A 16,722-nucleotide genomic window follows, 5' to 3' on the forward strand; every position below is an offset into this window, starting at 1 on the left:
CCAAGATGGCTACCTGGCGGCCATCTTGTTGACTGATCAGTCCCAAAATGCAATATGCACTACTAGGGTCCTAGGGGAACCTACATATGAAATTTGAGAACAATCCCTTCAATACTTTCTGAGATATAGCCGTAACAAACTTTAACTATCAAAATCCAAGATGGCCACCGGTCGGCCATCTTGTTGACCGATCAGTCCCAAAATGCAATATGCACAACTAGGGTCCTAGGGGAACCTACATATGAAATTTGAGAAAGATCCCTTCAGTACTTTCTGAGAAATAGCGGTAACAAACTTTAACTATCAAAATCCAAGATGGCCGCCTGGTCGGCCATCTTGTTGACCGATCGGTCCCAAAATGCAATATGCACAACTATGGTCCTAGGGGAACCTACATATGAAATTTGAGAAAGATCCCTTCAGTGCTTTCTGAGAAATAGCGGTAACAAACTTTAACTATCAAAATCCAAGATGGCTGCCTGGCGGCCATCTTGTTGACCGATCAGTCCCAAAATGCAATATGCACAACTATGGTCCTAGGGGAACCTACATATGAAATTTGAGATAGATCCCTTCAGTGCTTTCTGAGAAATAGCGGTAACAAACTTTAACTATCAAAATCCAAGATGGCTACCTGGCGGCCATCTTGTTGACCGATCAGTCCCAAAATGCAATATGCACAACAGGGGTCCTAGGGGAACCTACATATGAAATTTGAGAAAGATCCCTTTAGTGCTTTTTGAGAAATAGCGGTAACAAACTTTAACTATCAAAATCCAAGATGGCTACCTGGCGGCCATCTTGTTGACTGATCAGTCCCAAAATGCAATATGCACTACTAGGGTCCTAGGGGAACCTACATATGAAATTTGAGAAAGATCCCTTCAATACTTTCTGAGAAATAGCGGTAACAAACTTTAACTATCAAAATCCAAGATGGCTGCCTGGCGGCCATCTTGTTGACCGATCAGTCCCAAAATGCAATATGCACAACTAGGGTCCTAGGGGAACCTACATATGAAATTTGAGAAAGATCCCTTCAGTACTTTTAGAGAAATAGCGGTAACAAACTTTAACTATCAAAATCCAAGATGGCTGCCTGGCGGCCATCTTGTTGACCGATCAGTCCCAAAATGCAATATGCACAACTAGGGTCCTAGGGGAACCTACATATGAAATTTGAGAAAGATCCCTTCAGTACTTTTAGAGAAATAGCGGTAACAAGAATTGTTAACGGACGGACGGACGGACGGACGGAAGGACGGACGGACGGACGGAAGGACGGACGGACGGACGGAAGGACGGACGGACGGACGGAAGGACGGACGGACCACGGACGAAAGGCGATTTGAATAGCCCACCATCTGATGATGGTGGGCTAAAAATTCAAACACATTAATTCAATTTTCTCCAAATAAATATCATAATAGTCATGCTCTTCACAACTTTGTCCTATAAAACTCAAATTGATGTTGTAGGATATACATATATATTATAGTAGTTTTATATCAATTATGTTATACATGTATATAGCCACTTTTTAATACATTAAATAAATGTTATTGATAGGTGTGTATGATTCGGATGTATTTTCTTGGTTTAATAACAACAATATTAAGAAATGTAAGTATCAGAGTATTGATTCATGGTCATTTTGACAGTGCTTATCAATCTTGTAAAATATAGTGTATGAACCAATAAGACTAGTACTGGTGTGAACTGAAAAGAATACATCTAAAATATAATAAAATTGATGAGCAGTAAATGTCAACTATAACCGTCACTTAATGGATTTTTTTTCCATTTTATTTTACTTTTATTCATAACATGTACGTATACTATAATTTAATAATTGGATCTAAATCTTTTCATGGCGACAAAGTAGTATATTTTTTATGAAATCATATCAATATGATAAAAAAAAATTTAATAGACTGGTAACATATCTAAATTTCTTTGTAAAGAGAATAATATTTAAAGCTCCAAAAATACAACATTTTTGTTTATTGATTATGAAGTTATAACATAAATGAAGTTTAAAAAATTACATAGTTTTTTTTATATACATTGTTAAATTTTAACATTTATCTCTGCTTTTTCAGTTGAAGCTTTTCTACCTCAAGACGTAATATTTTCAGAAACAAAATCCTATTTAATGTTGAAAAATTAAAAAAGATCATAAAACTTTTACTGAATATTTACAAACAACAAAATTACACTCAACTTTTAACCTTTAGATTCATAAGAAAATAGTTTTGTAATTTTGATGTTTTATGATTATATATCTTGAGTACAAAATTAATGCAGGTTTGTGTTAATGAAATAGGTTTATGATAACATTCTTGTACCTGGTATTTAAAACAACACACACATACATGAATAAGTCACATTCAAACAATGTAAAACAAATGATTTGGCATTGCAAGCATTATATATAGCATTCATATACATGTATAAATAAAATATTAAGCAAATTTCTTACTGGGAGTTTAACCCACTAAAACATTGCCATTGCTCTGAATGTGTTAAACACACTCTCCAAGACTACTTGCGAAATAGCAAGAGTTTGTACACATGTTTATAGCCAAAAATGAAATGTCATATTGACAAGTTTTCATGGAGACATCAAGTCATTTGAATATGGGGTTTGAGTCATGTCAAAATTAAAAATGTTAATATCATTGTACTGCATCTACATATCAATAAACTTAAGGACATACATGTACTCTCCAAAGCATTACACAATATATGGCAAAGAATGTTCTTTTACTTTAATATGATATGTTGCCTTTACTTTTCTAATGCTTTAATTTAGTGAACAAGAACTCCAAATATTTCTTTCTAAGATGAGGATTAGTTATGGAATTGTGTCCTGGTCCCAAAGAAATTTCTTAAGTTGGAGTTCTCTACTAAAGCATTTCCGAAATTAGGAAAAAACTGTAATGCTTTCCAGTGGGATGATTTTAAGTATTAAAAAAAATTATGACTCATAAAGCTAAGGGATATTGACGATAGTGGACCCAATGGGTGAATACAAAGGAAGCTCAAGTCAAGGTTACAACTGAACAACACTCCTTTGGTTAGAAACCATAACCATGGCTACTGTTAATCAATGGCACACTAACTGCTAGTTTTTGGTCCCTGTGCTTAAGTCCAGTTCTACATTTGTTCTCTAGAGGAGTCGTTCTCGTCTGTCAACAGAACTGTGTCACTGGCACTATGTCGAGTTCCCTGGAACTGTTTCAGATGAATCTGTGAAATAACAACAGGTGATAACAAGCATGGATTATCAATGGAAATATGGTGATAGTAAAACAAATTATTTTGATTATGATTTGGGTCATCCTCCAAGCTCCAGGGGTTAATATCACTGACATATTGTCCACCCTGGACTATCTCATAGCAAAACTGAAGGCAAATCAAGTACTTTCAGTCTGAGGGTAAATTAGTCCCACCCCTAATTTATCCTAAAGTACTAAACTTGAATATGTCATGTCAAAAGCCAAAGTTTTAGAGAGGCATTAAACTGTGCAAGGAAACTGGGGAGTTGTTGGACCGTCAAGCAATGAAAAAGTAATAACAGTAAATGGAATAGCATAGATAGTTAAACTATGAAATGTAACAAGACTTGTAGGGGTCATCGAAAAAATACAAACCTTGAGATGAACCTGGAATTGTAGGGTTCACAAATTCTAGAAAAGCAATTGAACGTAATTCTTACCTGTATAAAGATGTTAACTTCATCACAACGGCTTAGGTAGGGGAAATTTCCTCCTGACTTTAAATGAGCTTTTTTGGCATCTGGGTAACATTTGTACATTTCCTCTCGTGCAGAAAACGACAAGGCACAGTCATCAAATACCTAGAGGAAAAAATAGGCTTTATCAAATACCTAGACAACAGAATAGGCTTCATCAAAATCTATATGGCAAATAGGCTTCATCAAATACCTTGACAACAGAATAGGCTTCATCAAATACCTAAAGGACAAAATAGGCTTCATCAAACACCTAGACAACAGAATAGGCTTCATCAAACACCTAGACAACAGAACAGGCTTCATAAAATACCTTGACAACAGAATAGGCTTCATCAAACACTTAGAGGATAAAATAGGCTTCATCAAACACCTAGACGACAGAATACACTTCATCAAATACCTTGACAACAGAATAGGCTTCATCAAACACCTAGACAACAGAATAGGCTTCATCAAACACCTAGACAACAGAATACGCTTCATCAAACACCTAGACAACAGAATAGGCTTCATCAAACACCTTGACAACAGAATACGCTTCATCAAATACCTTGACAACAGAATACGCTTCATCAAATACCTAGAGGACAGAATACGCTTCATCTAACAACTAGAGGACAGAATACACTTCATCAAATACCTAGAGAAGAAGTCGAAAATGTAAATTGTTTACGAACACACGACGCACGACGACGGACAAAAGGCGATTAGAAAAGGTCACTTGAGACTTCGTCTCAGGTGACCTAATAAAATAGGCTTCATCAAACACATAGACAACAGAATAGGCTTCATCAAACACTTAGAGGACAAAATAGGCTTCATCAAACACCTACACAACACAATAGGCTTCATCAAACACCTACACAACAGAATAGGCTTCATCAAACACCTTGACAACAGAATACGCTTCATCAAACACATAGACAACAGAATACGCTTCATCAAATAACTAGAGAACAGAATAGGCTTCATCATAGACAACAGAATAGGCTTCATCAAACACCTAGACAACAGAATAGGCTTCATCAATCACCTAGACAACAGAATACGCTTCATCAAACACCTAGACAATAGAATAGGCTTCATCAAACACATAGACAACAGAATAGGCTTCATCAAACACTTAGAGGACAAAATAGGCTTCACCAAACACCTAGACAACAGAATAGGCTTCATCAAACACCTAAACAGAATACGCTTCGTAAAATACCTAGAGAAGAGAATAGGCTTCATCAAACAACTAGAGTACAGAATAGGCTTCATCAAATACCTAGACAACAGAATAGGCTTCATCAAATACCTAGACAACAGAATAGGCTTCATAAAATACCTTGACAACAGAATAGGCTTCATCAAACACTTAGAGGATAAAATAGGCTTCATCAAACACCTAGACGACAGAATACACTTCATCAAATACCTTGACAACAGAATAGGCTTCATCAAACACCTAGACAACAGAATAGGCTTCATCAAACACCTAGACAACAGAATACGCTTCATCAAACACCTAGACAACAGAATAGGCTTCATCAAACACCTTGACAACAGAATACGCTTCATCAAATACCTAGACAACAGAATACGCTTCATCAAATACCTAGAGGACAGAATACGCTTCATCTAACAACTAGAGGACAGAATACACTTCATCAAATACCTAGAGAAGAAGTCGAAAATGTAAATTGTTTACGAACACACGACGCACGACGACGGACAAAAGGCGATTAGAAAAGGTCACTTGAGACTTCGTCTCAGGTGACCTAATAAAATAGGCTTCATCAAACACATAGACAACAGAATAGGCTTCATCAAACACTTAGAGGACAAAATAGGCTTCATCAAACACCTAGACAACAGAATAGGCTTCATCAAACACCTAGACAACAGAATAGGCTTCATCAAACACCTAGACAACAGAATACGCTTCATCAAACACATAGACAACAGAATACGCTTCATCAAATAACTAGAGAACAGAATAAGCTTCATCATAGACAACAGAATAGGCTTCATCAAACACCTAGACAACAGAATAGGCTTCATCAATCACCTAGACAACAGAATACGCTTCATCAAACACCTAGACAACAGAATAGGCTTCATCAAACACATAGACAACAGAATAGGCTTCATCAAACACTTAGAGGACAAAATAGGCTTCACCAAACACCTAGACAACAGAATAGGCTTCATCAAACACCTAAACAGAATACGCTTCGTAAAATACCTAGAGAAGAGAATAGGCTTCATCAAACAACTAGAGTACAGAATAGGCTTCATCAAATACCTAGACAACAGAATAGGCTTCATCAAACACCTAGACAACAGAATAGGCTTCATCAAACACCTAGACAACAGAATAGGCTTCATCAAACACCTAGACAACAGAATAGGCTTCATCAAACACCTAGACAACAGAATACGCTTCATAAAACACCTAGACAACAGAATAGGCTTCATCAAACACCTAGAAGGGAGAATAGGCTTCATCAAACAACTAGAGGACAGAATAGGCTTCATCAAATACCTAGACAACAGAATAGGCTTCATCAAACACCTAGACAACAGAATAGGCTTCATCAAACACCTAGACAACAGAATGGGCTTCATCAAACACCTACACAACAGAATAGGCTTCATCAAACATGTAGACAACAGAATACGCTTCATCAAACACCTAGACAACAGAATAGGCTTCATCAAACACCTTGACAACAGAATAATCTATATAACAGAAAACGCTTCATCAAATACCTAGAGGACAGAATACGCTTCATCTAACAACTAGAGGACAGAATACGCTTCATCAAATACATAGACAACAGAATAGGCTTCATCAAACACCTACACAACAGAATAGGCTTCATCAAACACCTACACAACAGAATACGCTTCATCAAACACCTACACAACAGAATACGCTTCATCAAACACATAGACAACAGAATACGCTTCATCAAATAACTAGAGAACAGAATAGGCTTCATCATAGACAACAGAATAGGCTTCATCAAACACCTAGACAGCAGAATAGGCTTCATCAATCACCTAGACAACAGAATAGGCTTCATCAAACACCTGGACAACAGAATACGCTTCATCAAACACCTAGACAACAGAATAGGCTTCATCAATCACCTAGACAACAGAATAGGCTTCATCAAACACCTAGACAACAGAATACGCTTCATCAATCACCTAGACAACAGAATAGGCTTCATCAAACACCTAGACAACAGAATAGGCTTCATCAAACACCTAGACAACAGAATGGGCTTCATCAAACACCTACACAACAGAATAGGCTTCATCAAACATGTAGACAACAGAATACGCTTCATCAAACACCTAGACAACAGAATAGGCTTCATCAAACACCTTGCAAAGTAGGTTCAAATCTGTAATAAGTATTTACGAATTAGAATAAACTTTAAACTTGAACCTTTTGGATTTTTTTATTTTTTGTTTTTCATTTTGATAGTGTTTTATGTTACCAAACCTTATGCTTCAAATTCCAATTTGCTTTGCCAATGTTAAACAACAAAACCAAATAAGAAGTCAGTCAATGTCAGTCATTTCATAAATTTCACTTTTTAATCTATGAAGATTATTTGGTTCCATCAAAACTGTGAATTCAGAATAAGATTTTTGAAGTTTTAGCCTATTTGACCCCTTTTGGCCCCGCCCCTCTGGCCCTTGGGGGTCCGCCTGAGGCCTGGACAAATATGGATATGGTGTTAATTTCTAACCCAGTTTGACTAATTTCCAATGAAAACAAAGCAAATAATGTTCATAAATGTGTTTTTCCTATATAAACTATAGTAAATTTGACGCCCTACCCAGGGGAAAATCTGAGATCCCAGGGCGATGAGATTCACAATTTTTGTAAAGGGCCTTAAGACCTTCCAATCTATGAAGAGTATCAGGTTCCATCAAATCTGTGAATTCAGAAGAAGATTTTTGAAGTTTTAGCCTATTTGACCCTTTTTTGGCCCCGCCCCTAAGGCCCCTGGAGGTCCGCCAGGACCAATATGGTTATGACGATAAAATGCTATCTCAGGCTAAACATTCTAACCCAGTTTTACTAATTTCCTATGAAAAATAAGCAAAAAACATTCATATATGTGTTTTTTCCTATATAAACTACAGTTAACTTGACCCCCTCCCCAGGGGGAAACATGAGACCCCAGGGTCATATAATTCACAATTTTTGTAAATGACCTTAAGACCTTTCCATCTATGAAGAGTATTTGATTCTACCAGTTCCAGAATTTTAGAAGAAGATTTTTGAAGTTTTAGCCTATTTGACCCCTTTTGGCCCCACCCCTAAGGCCCCTGGGAGTCAGTCATGGAAAATTTGTTAATAGAATTCAATGGCCATTTCATAGGGATAATTCTGACAACAATTGACTAATTTTCTAATATAAATGACCAAGTAATGCTCCAAAATGTGTTTTCATTATATAAACTATAGTAAACTTAACCCCCTCCCCAGGGGGAAACCTGAGACTCCAGGGTCATATAATTCACAATTTTTGTAGAGGGCCTTGAGACCTTTCTATCTATGAAGAGTATTTGATTCTACCACATCTGTGAGTGGAGGAGAAGATTTTTGAAATTTTAGTCAATTTTACCCCTTTTGGCCCCTCCCACAGCCCCCTGGGGGGTGGGGGTCATATAATTCACAATTTTGATTAGCCTTATGCCTTAGAAGGTTTGTGCAAAATTTCATTGAAATTGCTTCAGCGGTTTTGGAGAAGAAGTCGAAAATGTAAATTGTTTACGAACACACGACGCACGACGACGGACAAAAGGCGATTAGAAAAGGTCACTTGAGACTTCGTCTCAGGTGACCTAATAAAATAGGCTTCATCAAACACATAGACAACAGAATAGGCTTCATCAAACACTTAGAGGACAAAATAGGCTTCACCAAACACCTAGACAACAGAATAGGCTTCATCAAACACCTAGACAACAGAATCAATTCGTAAAATACCTAGAGGAGAGAATAGGCTTCATCAAATAACTAGAGGACAGAATAGGCTTCATCAAATACCTAGACAACAGAATAGGCTTCATCAAACACCTAGACAACAGAATAGGCTTCATCATAGACAACAGAATAGGCTTCATCAAACACCTAGACAACAGAATAGGCTTCATCAATCACCTAGACAACAGAATAGGCTTCATCAAACACCTAGACAGTAGAATAGGCTTCATCAAACACATAGACAACAGAATAGTTTTCATCAAACACATAGACAACAGAATAGGCTTCATCAAAATCTATATGGCAAATAGGCTTCATCAAATACCTTGACAACAGAATAGGCTTCATCAAATACCTAAAGGACAAAATAGGCTTCGTCAAACACCTAGACAACAGAATAGGCTTCATCAAACACCTAGACAACAGAATAGGCTTCATCAAACACCTAGACAGTAGAATAGGCTTTATCAAACACATAGACAACAGAATACGCTTCATCAAATAACTAGAGAACAGAATAGGCTTCATCATAGACAACAGAATAGGCTTCATCAAACACCTAGACAGCAGAATAGGCTTCATCAATCACCTAGACAACAGAATAGGCTTCATCAAACACCTGGACAACAGAATACGCTTCATCAAACACCTAGACAACAGAATAGGCTTCATCAATCACCTAGACAACAGAATAGGCTTCATCAAAACACCTAGACAACAGAATACGCTTCATCAATCACCTAGACAACAGAATACGCTTCATCAAACACCTAGACAACAGAATAGGCTTCATCAAACACCTAGAGGGCAAAACAACAAATAGGCTTCACCAAACACCTAGACAACAGAATACGCTTCAGAATACGCTTCAAATACCTAGAGAACAGAATACGCATCATCAAACAACTAGAGGATAAAATAGGCTTCATCAAACACATAGACAACAGAATAGGCTCCATCAAACACTTAGAGGACAAAATAGGCTTCACCAAACACCTAGACAACAGATTTATACAATTCATCAATTACCCAGACAACAGAATAGGCTTCATCAAATACCTAAAGGACAAAATAGGCTTCGTCAAACACCTAGACAACAGAATAGGCTTCATCAAACACCTAGACAACAGAATAGGCTTCATCAAACACCTAGACAGTAGAATAGGCTTTATCAAACACATAGACAACAGAATAGGCTTCATCAAACACTTAGAGGGCAAAATACGCTTCACCAAACACCTAGACAACAGAATACGCTTCATCAAATACCTAGAGAACAGAATACGCATCATCAAACAACTAGAGGATAAAATAGGCTTCATCAAACACATAGACAACAGAATAGGCTCCATCAAACACTTAGAGGACAAAATAGGCTTCACCAAACACCTAGACAACAGATTAATACAATTCATCAATTACCCAGACAACAGAATAGGCTTTATCAAACATCTAGTTGACAAAATGGGACTTATAAAATACCTAGAGGACAAAATAAGCTTCATCTAATACCTACAGAACAGAATAGGATTATAGTATACAGTATTTTTGTAAAGTATAACATTCAACTGCCACTTCTTCTAGATATAAACTAACTAAGACAAAGTGAAGTTTTTGAAGCATTATTACAGTTATAATCCACTATACTTACATCGAGTATGGTGATGGGTACCGTAGAGACTTTCTGTGGTTCTACGTAGCAGTTCATACAGTTTAACGTCAGACGAGAGGCCAACTGCTGCTGTGACAGGTTATCCAGCTAGAGGGACAAGCAAATGTTAATAGGGGAAATCAATTGGTCGTGGAGGCTTATTTTGCTTATTAAATTAAAAGGACAGCTACACATAACGGATGATTACACAATGCACCACTGCATTCATCATCCAGTAATAAGTTTAGTGTAGAGTTGTACAATCAATCGTGAATCTACCAGGTATACATGTTTAAAATACTGATCTATTTTGCTTAACTTTGATTTCCATTGATATCTTTAATCAGCATGTTCTTTTCTTATGAAATGGTTTTCCATCGTATACCAATTGTTTCAACATGTATTTCCAAATAAAACATTTTGTTTTTCCCATACATATATTTTTCATGATATTTTATAAATGCATCTGTCTTTTTCATAGCACAAGGCACAATAAGATAGGTCCATCATGGGTCCATTCTCGACATTCAAGGAGTTACTATCACTGTCATTATATGCACCCCTGGACTATGTCATAGCAAAACTGAAGGCTCTGTGAGCAACAACACATGAGACAGGTAGTTTGGTCCTTTGATGTACATCAAAAGAATCCAATAATAGTAAATAGTATTTGAAAACGCATGTCATTCTCTGTAATCTTCAAGTTATGTATCTGTATACATGTAGTCTAGTTTTACGCTTCCTGAAATGCCTTTAGCTTAAATATAACGTAATCAAGTAAAGTAGCGGTAACTCCTGGAGCTACATGGATGACATGTATCTTAATACTGTGTATACTTCCAGTTTTATAATTACTTTGCTGTTTTTCCATGAAGTCCCAATCTGATCATTTGAAGAGAATCTACCAAATGTGGTGAAGGAGTTACAATTTGTGTAAAACACCCTTAATAAGAATCCACATATAATTACCTTTTCTACTAGAAAGTCAACAGAATCACATATATTAGGATCAGATGGGCCTTTCTCAAAGTTCCCCATCACCATCTTTTTGAGAAGTAAGGCAGGCATCATCCAGAACCTGATAAAAAAAGGCACAACTGATTCTATTTTGTTTCTTCATTGGCTCTACAAAGTCAGATCCATACCCTTATGGTAAAGTTAGGTTTTATTCAAACCTGATACCTTATTTATATTCTCCACATTTAAGTACTTTAGTTATTACAACTGCAGTTAAACATCTTCCCCAACCAACCCAAGTATTCTAGATTTCATTTAGAGATACATTGTATTGTCGAATAAAACATGCAATTTATTTACAACATTATATAGCAATTCAACCATGAAATGTAGCAAAAATTTACTTTGAAACTTTTTTACACTATTTTTTTATGGAATCATTCAAATTTTGTAATATCCAATTCAGAATATAAAATAATCCTATCAATATATGATATACACTCATTTAATCAAAAATATTCTATTTCAGAATTCCAATTTACATTATATTTTCTAGTAGAATGTGTGTCCTTAATTTATTTTTAACAATTAGAAATTGAAACATCAAGGTGTCACCACAACATTTCAAAGTACACTATTCACAGTCTTTTAAATACCAGTATATCAATTTTAACTTTTACATACTCAATACAACAAAGTGGAGAATACCGCATTAAATACCAACTACTCTAGTAGCAGTGCTGTATACACCAGAAATAAAGCATCAATTTGACATAAAACTTACGTTGGAGCTGAATTTGTCTGCTGAAATATTGATGTATCATAAAAAGAATTGCACAGAATCAGTGAGGCAACCCTCGGAGACGACTGTGTGAACTCTGTGAACTTCTGAGCCAGAAAACCTCCAAGTGAGGATCCAAACAGATGCACCTGAAAGGAATGATTTCAATAAAGTAAAGGTTACATTTAGAGGTTTTCAACACAATGTACATTAGTTTTTTACTGTATAATTTGCATGAGGTTTATAACTTTCAAGTCAAATAAATTTATGAGCAAATTAAATTTGATTTCTTATTGTTTGTGTAAATTAAAGAACGTCCACCAGACATATGGTGTTTTTTTTATCTGTCCAAAATAGAAGACGAATGAGTATTTTTTTAGTTACAAAAGTTACTTACTTTACACCATTACCCCCCTTGGAAAGTTTGAGTTTCTAATTTCACTTAAAATCAATCATATTAAAAAGAAATTGGCACTACAATGTTTATCCTACATATACATGGAATGAGATACAAATTGCAAATACACCAAAAGTAAAATAAAATATTTTGAATTATTTTTGTATTAATTAATAATAAAATTAAACACCAATTACTGCTCAAATGATGAGTATCATTTATGCTCTGTCAGCTGTGCAGCATCTTTAAAGTGAGTAGTCGGGCAATGAAAACCAGTTTAAATGCCTTCATTGGCCTTCCAAAACTGCTTATGTTGTCCAGTTTTGACCATTGAAATTATGAAAAGGCCCGATGTTTCAGTACAGTTCTAAAAATAATTTCTTAAAAGCAAGGCTGCGTGGGAATGTCAACAGGAACATAGCCAGCCGGGAGGACGTTTTAGGATTCCTATAATATAAATTAATTTCTTTGCATGCACAGAGATTTTGATGAGAAATTTACTTTTCTATTTCGTAAGAAATTATACTTGATACATCAACACCACTTTTACCGACTTTAGCCTTCCTTTGTCTGACTATTCACTTTAACCAATATTAATTCCTAATGAAAACAACACTACTCATATTGCATCTTCTGCAATAACAAATATTCAAGAATTTACCCTGTCAAGTTGTAGATGATCTAGTAACTTTCTAAAGCCATCACAGAATTCTTTCATGGTCCAGTACACAGGGTACTCCACCTGTGACAAACAGATAAATTTTAAATCATTTAGTTACCTCATTTTAGTCTCCATCCCTCTCATGCACAACAATATACGGTAAACAGATATGAGAAGAGTTTGCTTGAGAGGTTTCCTTAAAGGAAAACAATACAATAATTTCATATAAAAATATTATTATGGAAAATTAACCTTTTTCCTAACTGAAACATCAGGTTTCCTATAAAGATGAGGGCAATGATTGATCTAGAGGTATTATTAATACATCAGGTTTACTTACAGTAATCACTCTATAACCATGTGCCGACAGTGCTAGCACCTGACGAAAATAAACATCAGCAGTTCCACTGGCAGGGGGAAAACATATCAATGGACATCTTACACTCTTAGGTCCAGCATCATATAGGGCCCATTCTTTAGTTTGATCATCATCTACAATAAACTATGGCAAAAAAAAACTTCCATGTGAAACTGTTCATTTCTTTTCACTAAATACTTTTAGCTTAGTTTGGCTTACCTTGTGCATGCACCCTGAAGAAGCCAGGGTTGAATGCATTTACTATAGTAATTTATGAATTTATCAGCTGGTGAAGGTCTCCCATTACAGTAAATGGCTACCTTTATATACCACTCTGATATACCACTCTGAATATTAATGGTATGGCATCAATTGCTATAATTGTTAATTTTTTTTTATTACATGCAGAACCAACTCTCAGCATGAAAATAAACAGTACCAGGTGTTTCAACAACAAAATAGAGGATGCTTAAGAATAAACCTAACATTTTTACCAGTGGTAAAATTACAAGAGGTGCAAGTTTTCACTATGCTACTATCGCCCCCATCATATATTACAGTACCGTCGCTTATTTTGGCAGGGAAAACATTTTCACAATCGCCTCTTTGATACTTACACAGGGAGAAATTTTCACACATGGTCCATTTCTAACGCCAAAAAGCTTTTCGGATTTATTTGTCATTTTTTCCATTTAATTAACAGTATTTATTTTGGCAGAAATTACATTGACCACAAATATAATAAAGTTTAATCCCTAGCGAATAAAAACAACTACCAATACACAGTAATGTATATGAGGTATAATAGTCAGGGAACTTACTTTTTTCATAGGAACTGAGCTTCTAAAGCTCTTATATTCAGCAGAATTAGCTATTTCACTCATCATTGCACATAACAAGTTCTGTCCAGCATCACAAACTGAAATGTGCAAAATATCATTTTAATTAAAACATCTCTGATTTCATGCTGAGCAAAATAAAATAGCAATGGTAATGGATTATAATTGTCCGATATCTAAATTGTTCCCTGTGATATTTGTGTTTTCATTCAGCAATGTGATCATGATCACCATCATATACATACAACCAAATTATATCCAGTTTAGTTAATTTAATCCATTTTAGAACGTATGGCAATGTTGAACCTAAAACAACCATTGAATAAAGACATAACAGTGTGCAAAAGTTTGCTTATAAACATTGGTTGCCTTAGGAAAACAGTATCTAGTCTGTATAATATGTTGATAACTTAAATGATAAGAGATTTATATTCCTTTCCCTCTACTTCTAATTTGAAATGATCAACTTTAACAAGTTGAGAAATAACCAAATGGATGGTCATATGTGTTTAGTTTTGGGAATCTATACTCATACCAGGACAGTAAGTTGGTTGATCAATAAGATGAATATTGGTCCAATTAATAAAAACTTTCATGTAATGTAATGTAATATAATGTAATGTCGTGTAATGATGGCCTCTTTTGTAGGTAGTGTGAAGCGTGTGTGCATGTTTTAGGAGACTAAAGTGCATGTGTTCATGTTGTGAATCAATGTTATTTTTATCACAGAACTTTTTATAGTGATATCTCAATAAGCATGCTGCGATAGACACAGAACAAGCACATCCCACCTTGTCACAATGTACTGACAATGGGCAAACTAGTTCCTTTATGCTAAGTGCTAAGCAAGAGTAGAAACTTCCACCATAATAGACTATCAGTATGGTGTGTCTTGGCAAAAGGATAGAACTAGAGTATTCTTCACAGGGGCGAGCACTCAACTCAAGACCAAAAGTAAGATGGTGTCAAGGGAGACAGTAGGAAGGAAGAGAAAATAGTCGCCTTTTATGATAATGCAATTAGGACACATTCCTGACAATAGGATAAGAAACTTAAACCTTTTACTTCTACCACATATTGAATGGACTTCATAAAGTTGAAAATTATGTCAAATTATGCGATGAAATAAAGTAAAAAAAATCCCTTTTATCTGATTCTTAGTTACAACCATCAAACATACATCTTGCTTAAAACTATAACATAACGTATCTTTCGCCACAAGACTAAATACACTTAACAAGTAGTATTTAATTATTTAGCACTGTTTACATTTTACTGCAACATGTAATTGTTACAGATAATCATGAAATTTCATGTGAGCAAATGTATATGCATTGAAATAAAAAGTTTGTTGAGTTTGTTTAGTTAATATAATAAATTGTTACTCTTTACATACATTATTTACCCAGATTTTGGGCATCAATGTGTAAAGTACCTCTAAGAGGCTTTAGACTGATAAAACATGTTATCCTTCGTCTACTTGGCAACTTTTATTATCTAGGATAAAACTGGTTACCCTTAGTTACTACTTTACTTTTACATTTTGATTGATTTGATATAACTAAGGAAAGCATCTGGAATTACTAAAATATGCCAGTTCAGAACTTTAGCAAACTGTATATGAATTAATCGAACAGATATTTTAAGTATTTTATTGCGATTATATTTGTGGACTGTTCCATATAAGGAAATTTTCCATCTTGATGTAATGGGGTGTTTCAAATTTCGGACACACAAACTTTATTGATGGTTATAGTGATTATCGGTTAATTCCCACATGTATTAGTATTTATTTTTTACTCAACAATACAAATTAACATGAGGCCCAGAGGGGCCTGTATCGCCTCATCGACACTGGTTTTTTTGATTAGTACATTATCACAAGACTCAGACAATTAGAATAAATAAGCAAAATTGACTCCCAAAGTTTAATTTTGATAGTATCACAACATCTTTACAATGATGCTATTGATTACCAATACAAATATGCTATCCACATAACATAGGTTCAGACGACAAAGTAGATTTATAGTGAAATATAGTAGACCTAAAATTGACCTTTTGACCTCGCATCTTTTGCCCAGTCTAAAGCCTCTCGGTGGTCAGACTCTAATCAGTTGTAACAAATTTACAAATCCCAACCCTCATTAGTGATTGCTACATTGCATTATAAGTGGCTGCTTCTTACCATTCTTAGTTTGCCAGAGAATGAAGTCGATTATATGGAAATATACTAAACTTGACCACGGCTTTTGACCATCACCCCTTCAGGCCCCCCGGGGGGTCTAGCCCCATCATCTTGTACAAATTTTGTTATCC

General features: G+C 35.4%; 1 protein-coding gene across 1 annotated transcript in view; it reads right to left on the bottom strand.

The window, feature by feature from the left end:
- The window catches only part of LOC138332567 (uncharacterized), a 34,496-nt gene that overhangs the window by 15,659 nt on the left and 2,115 nt on the right, over window positions 1–16,722 (bottom strand). Inside the window, exons 2-9 of the mRNA XM_069280570.1 lie at window positions 14,386–14,483; window positions 13,547–13,708; window positions 13,207–13,287; window positions 12,152–12,297; window positions 11,380–11,488; window positions 10,411–10,518; window positions 3,722–3,862; window positions 3,163–3,252 (exon numbers count right to left, since the gene is read on the bottom strand). Coding sequence (XP_069136671.1) covers window positions 3,163–3,252; window positions 3,722–3,862; window positions 10,411–10,518; window positions 11,380–11,488; window positions 12,152–12,297; window positions 13,207–13,287; window positions 13,547–13,708; window positions 14,386–14,451 — 903 coding nt within the window. The 5' untranslated portion in view covers window positions 14,452–14,483. The remainder of the gene's footprint in view (window positions 1–3,162; window positions 3,253–3,721; window positions 3,863–10,410; window positions 10,519–11,379; window positions 11,489–12,151; window positions 12,298–13,206; window positions 13,288–13,546; window positions 13,709–14,385; window positions 14,484–16,722) is intronic.

Source organism: Argopecten irradians, chromosome 10, assembly GCF_041381155.1.
Source record: "Argopecten irradians isolate NY chromosome 10, Ai_NY, whole genome shotgun sequence".
In the NCBI taxonomy this organism is placed as follows: Eukaryota; Metazoa; Mollusca; class Bivalvia; order Pectinida; family Pectinidae; genus Argopecten; species Argopecten irradians.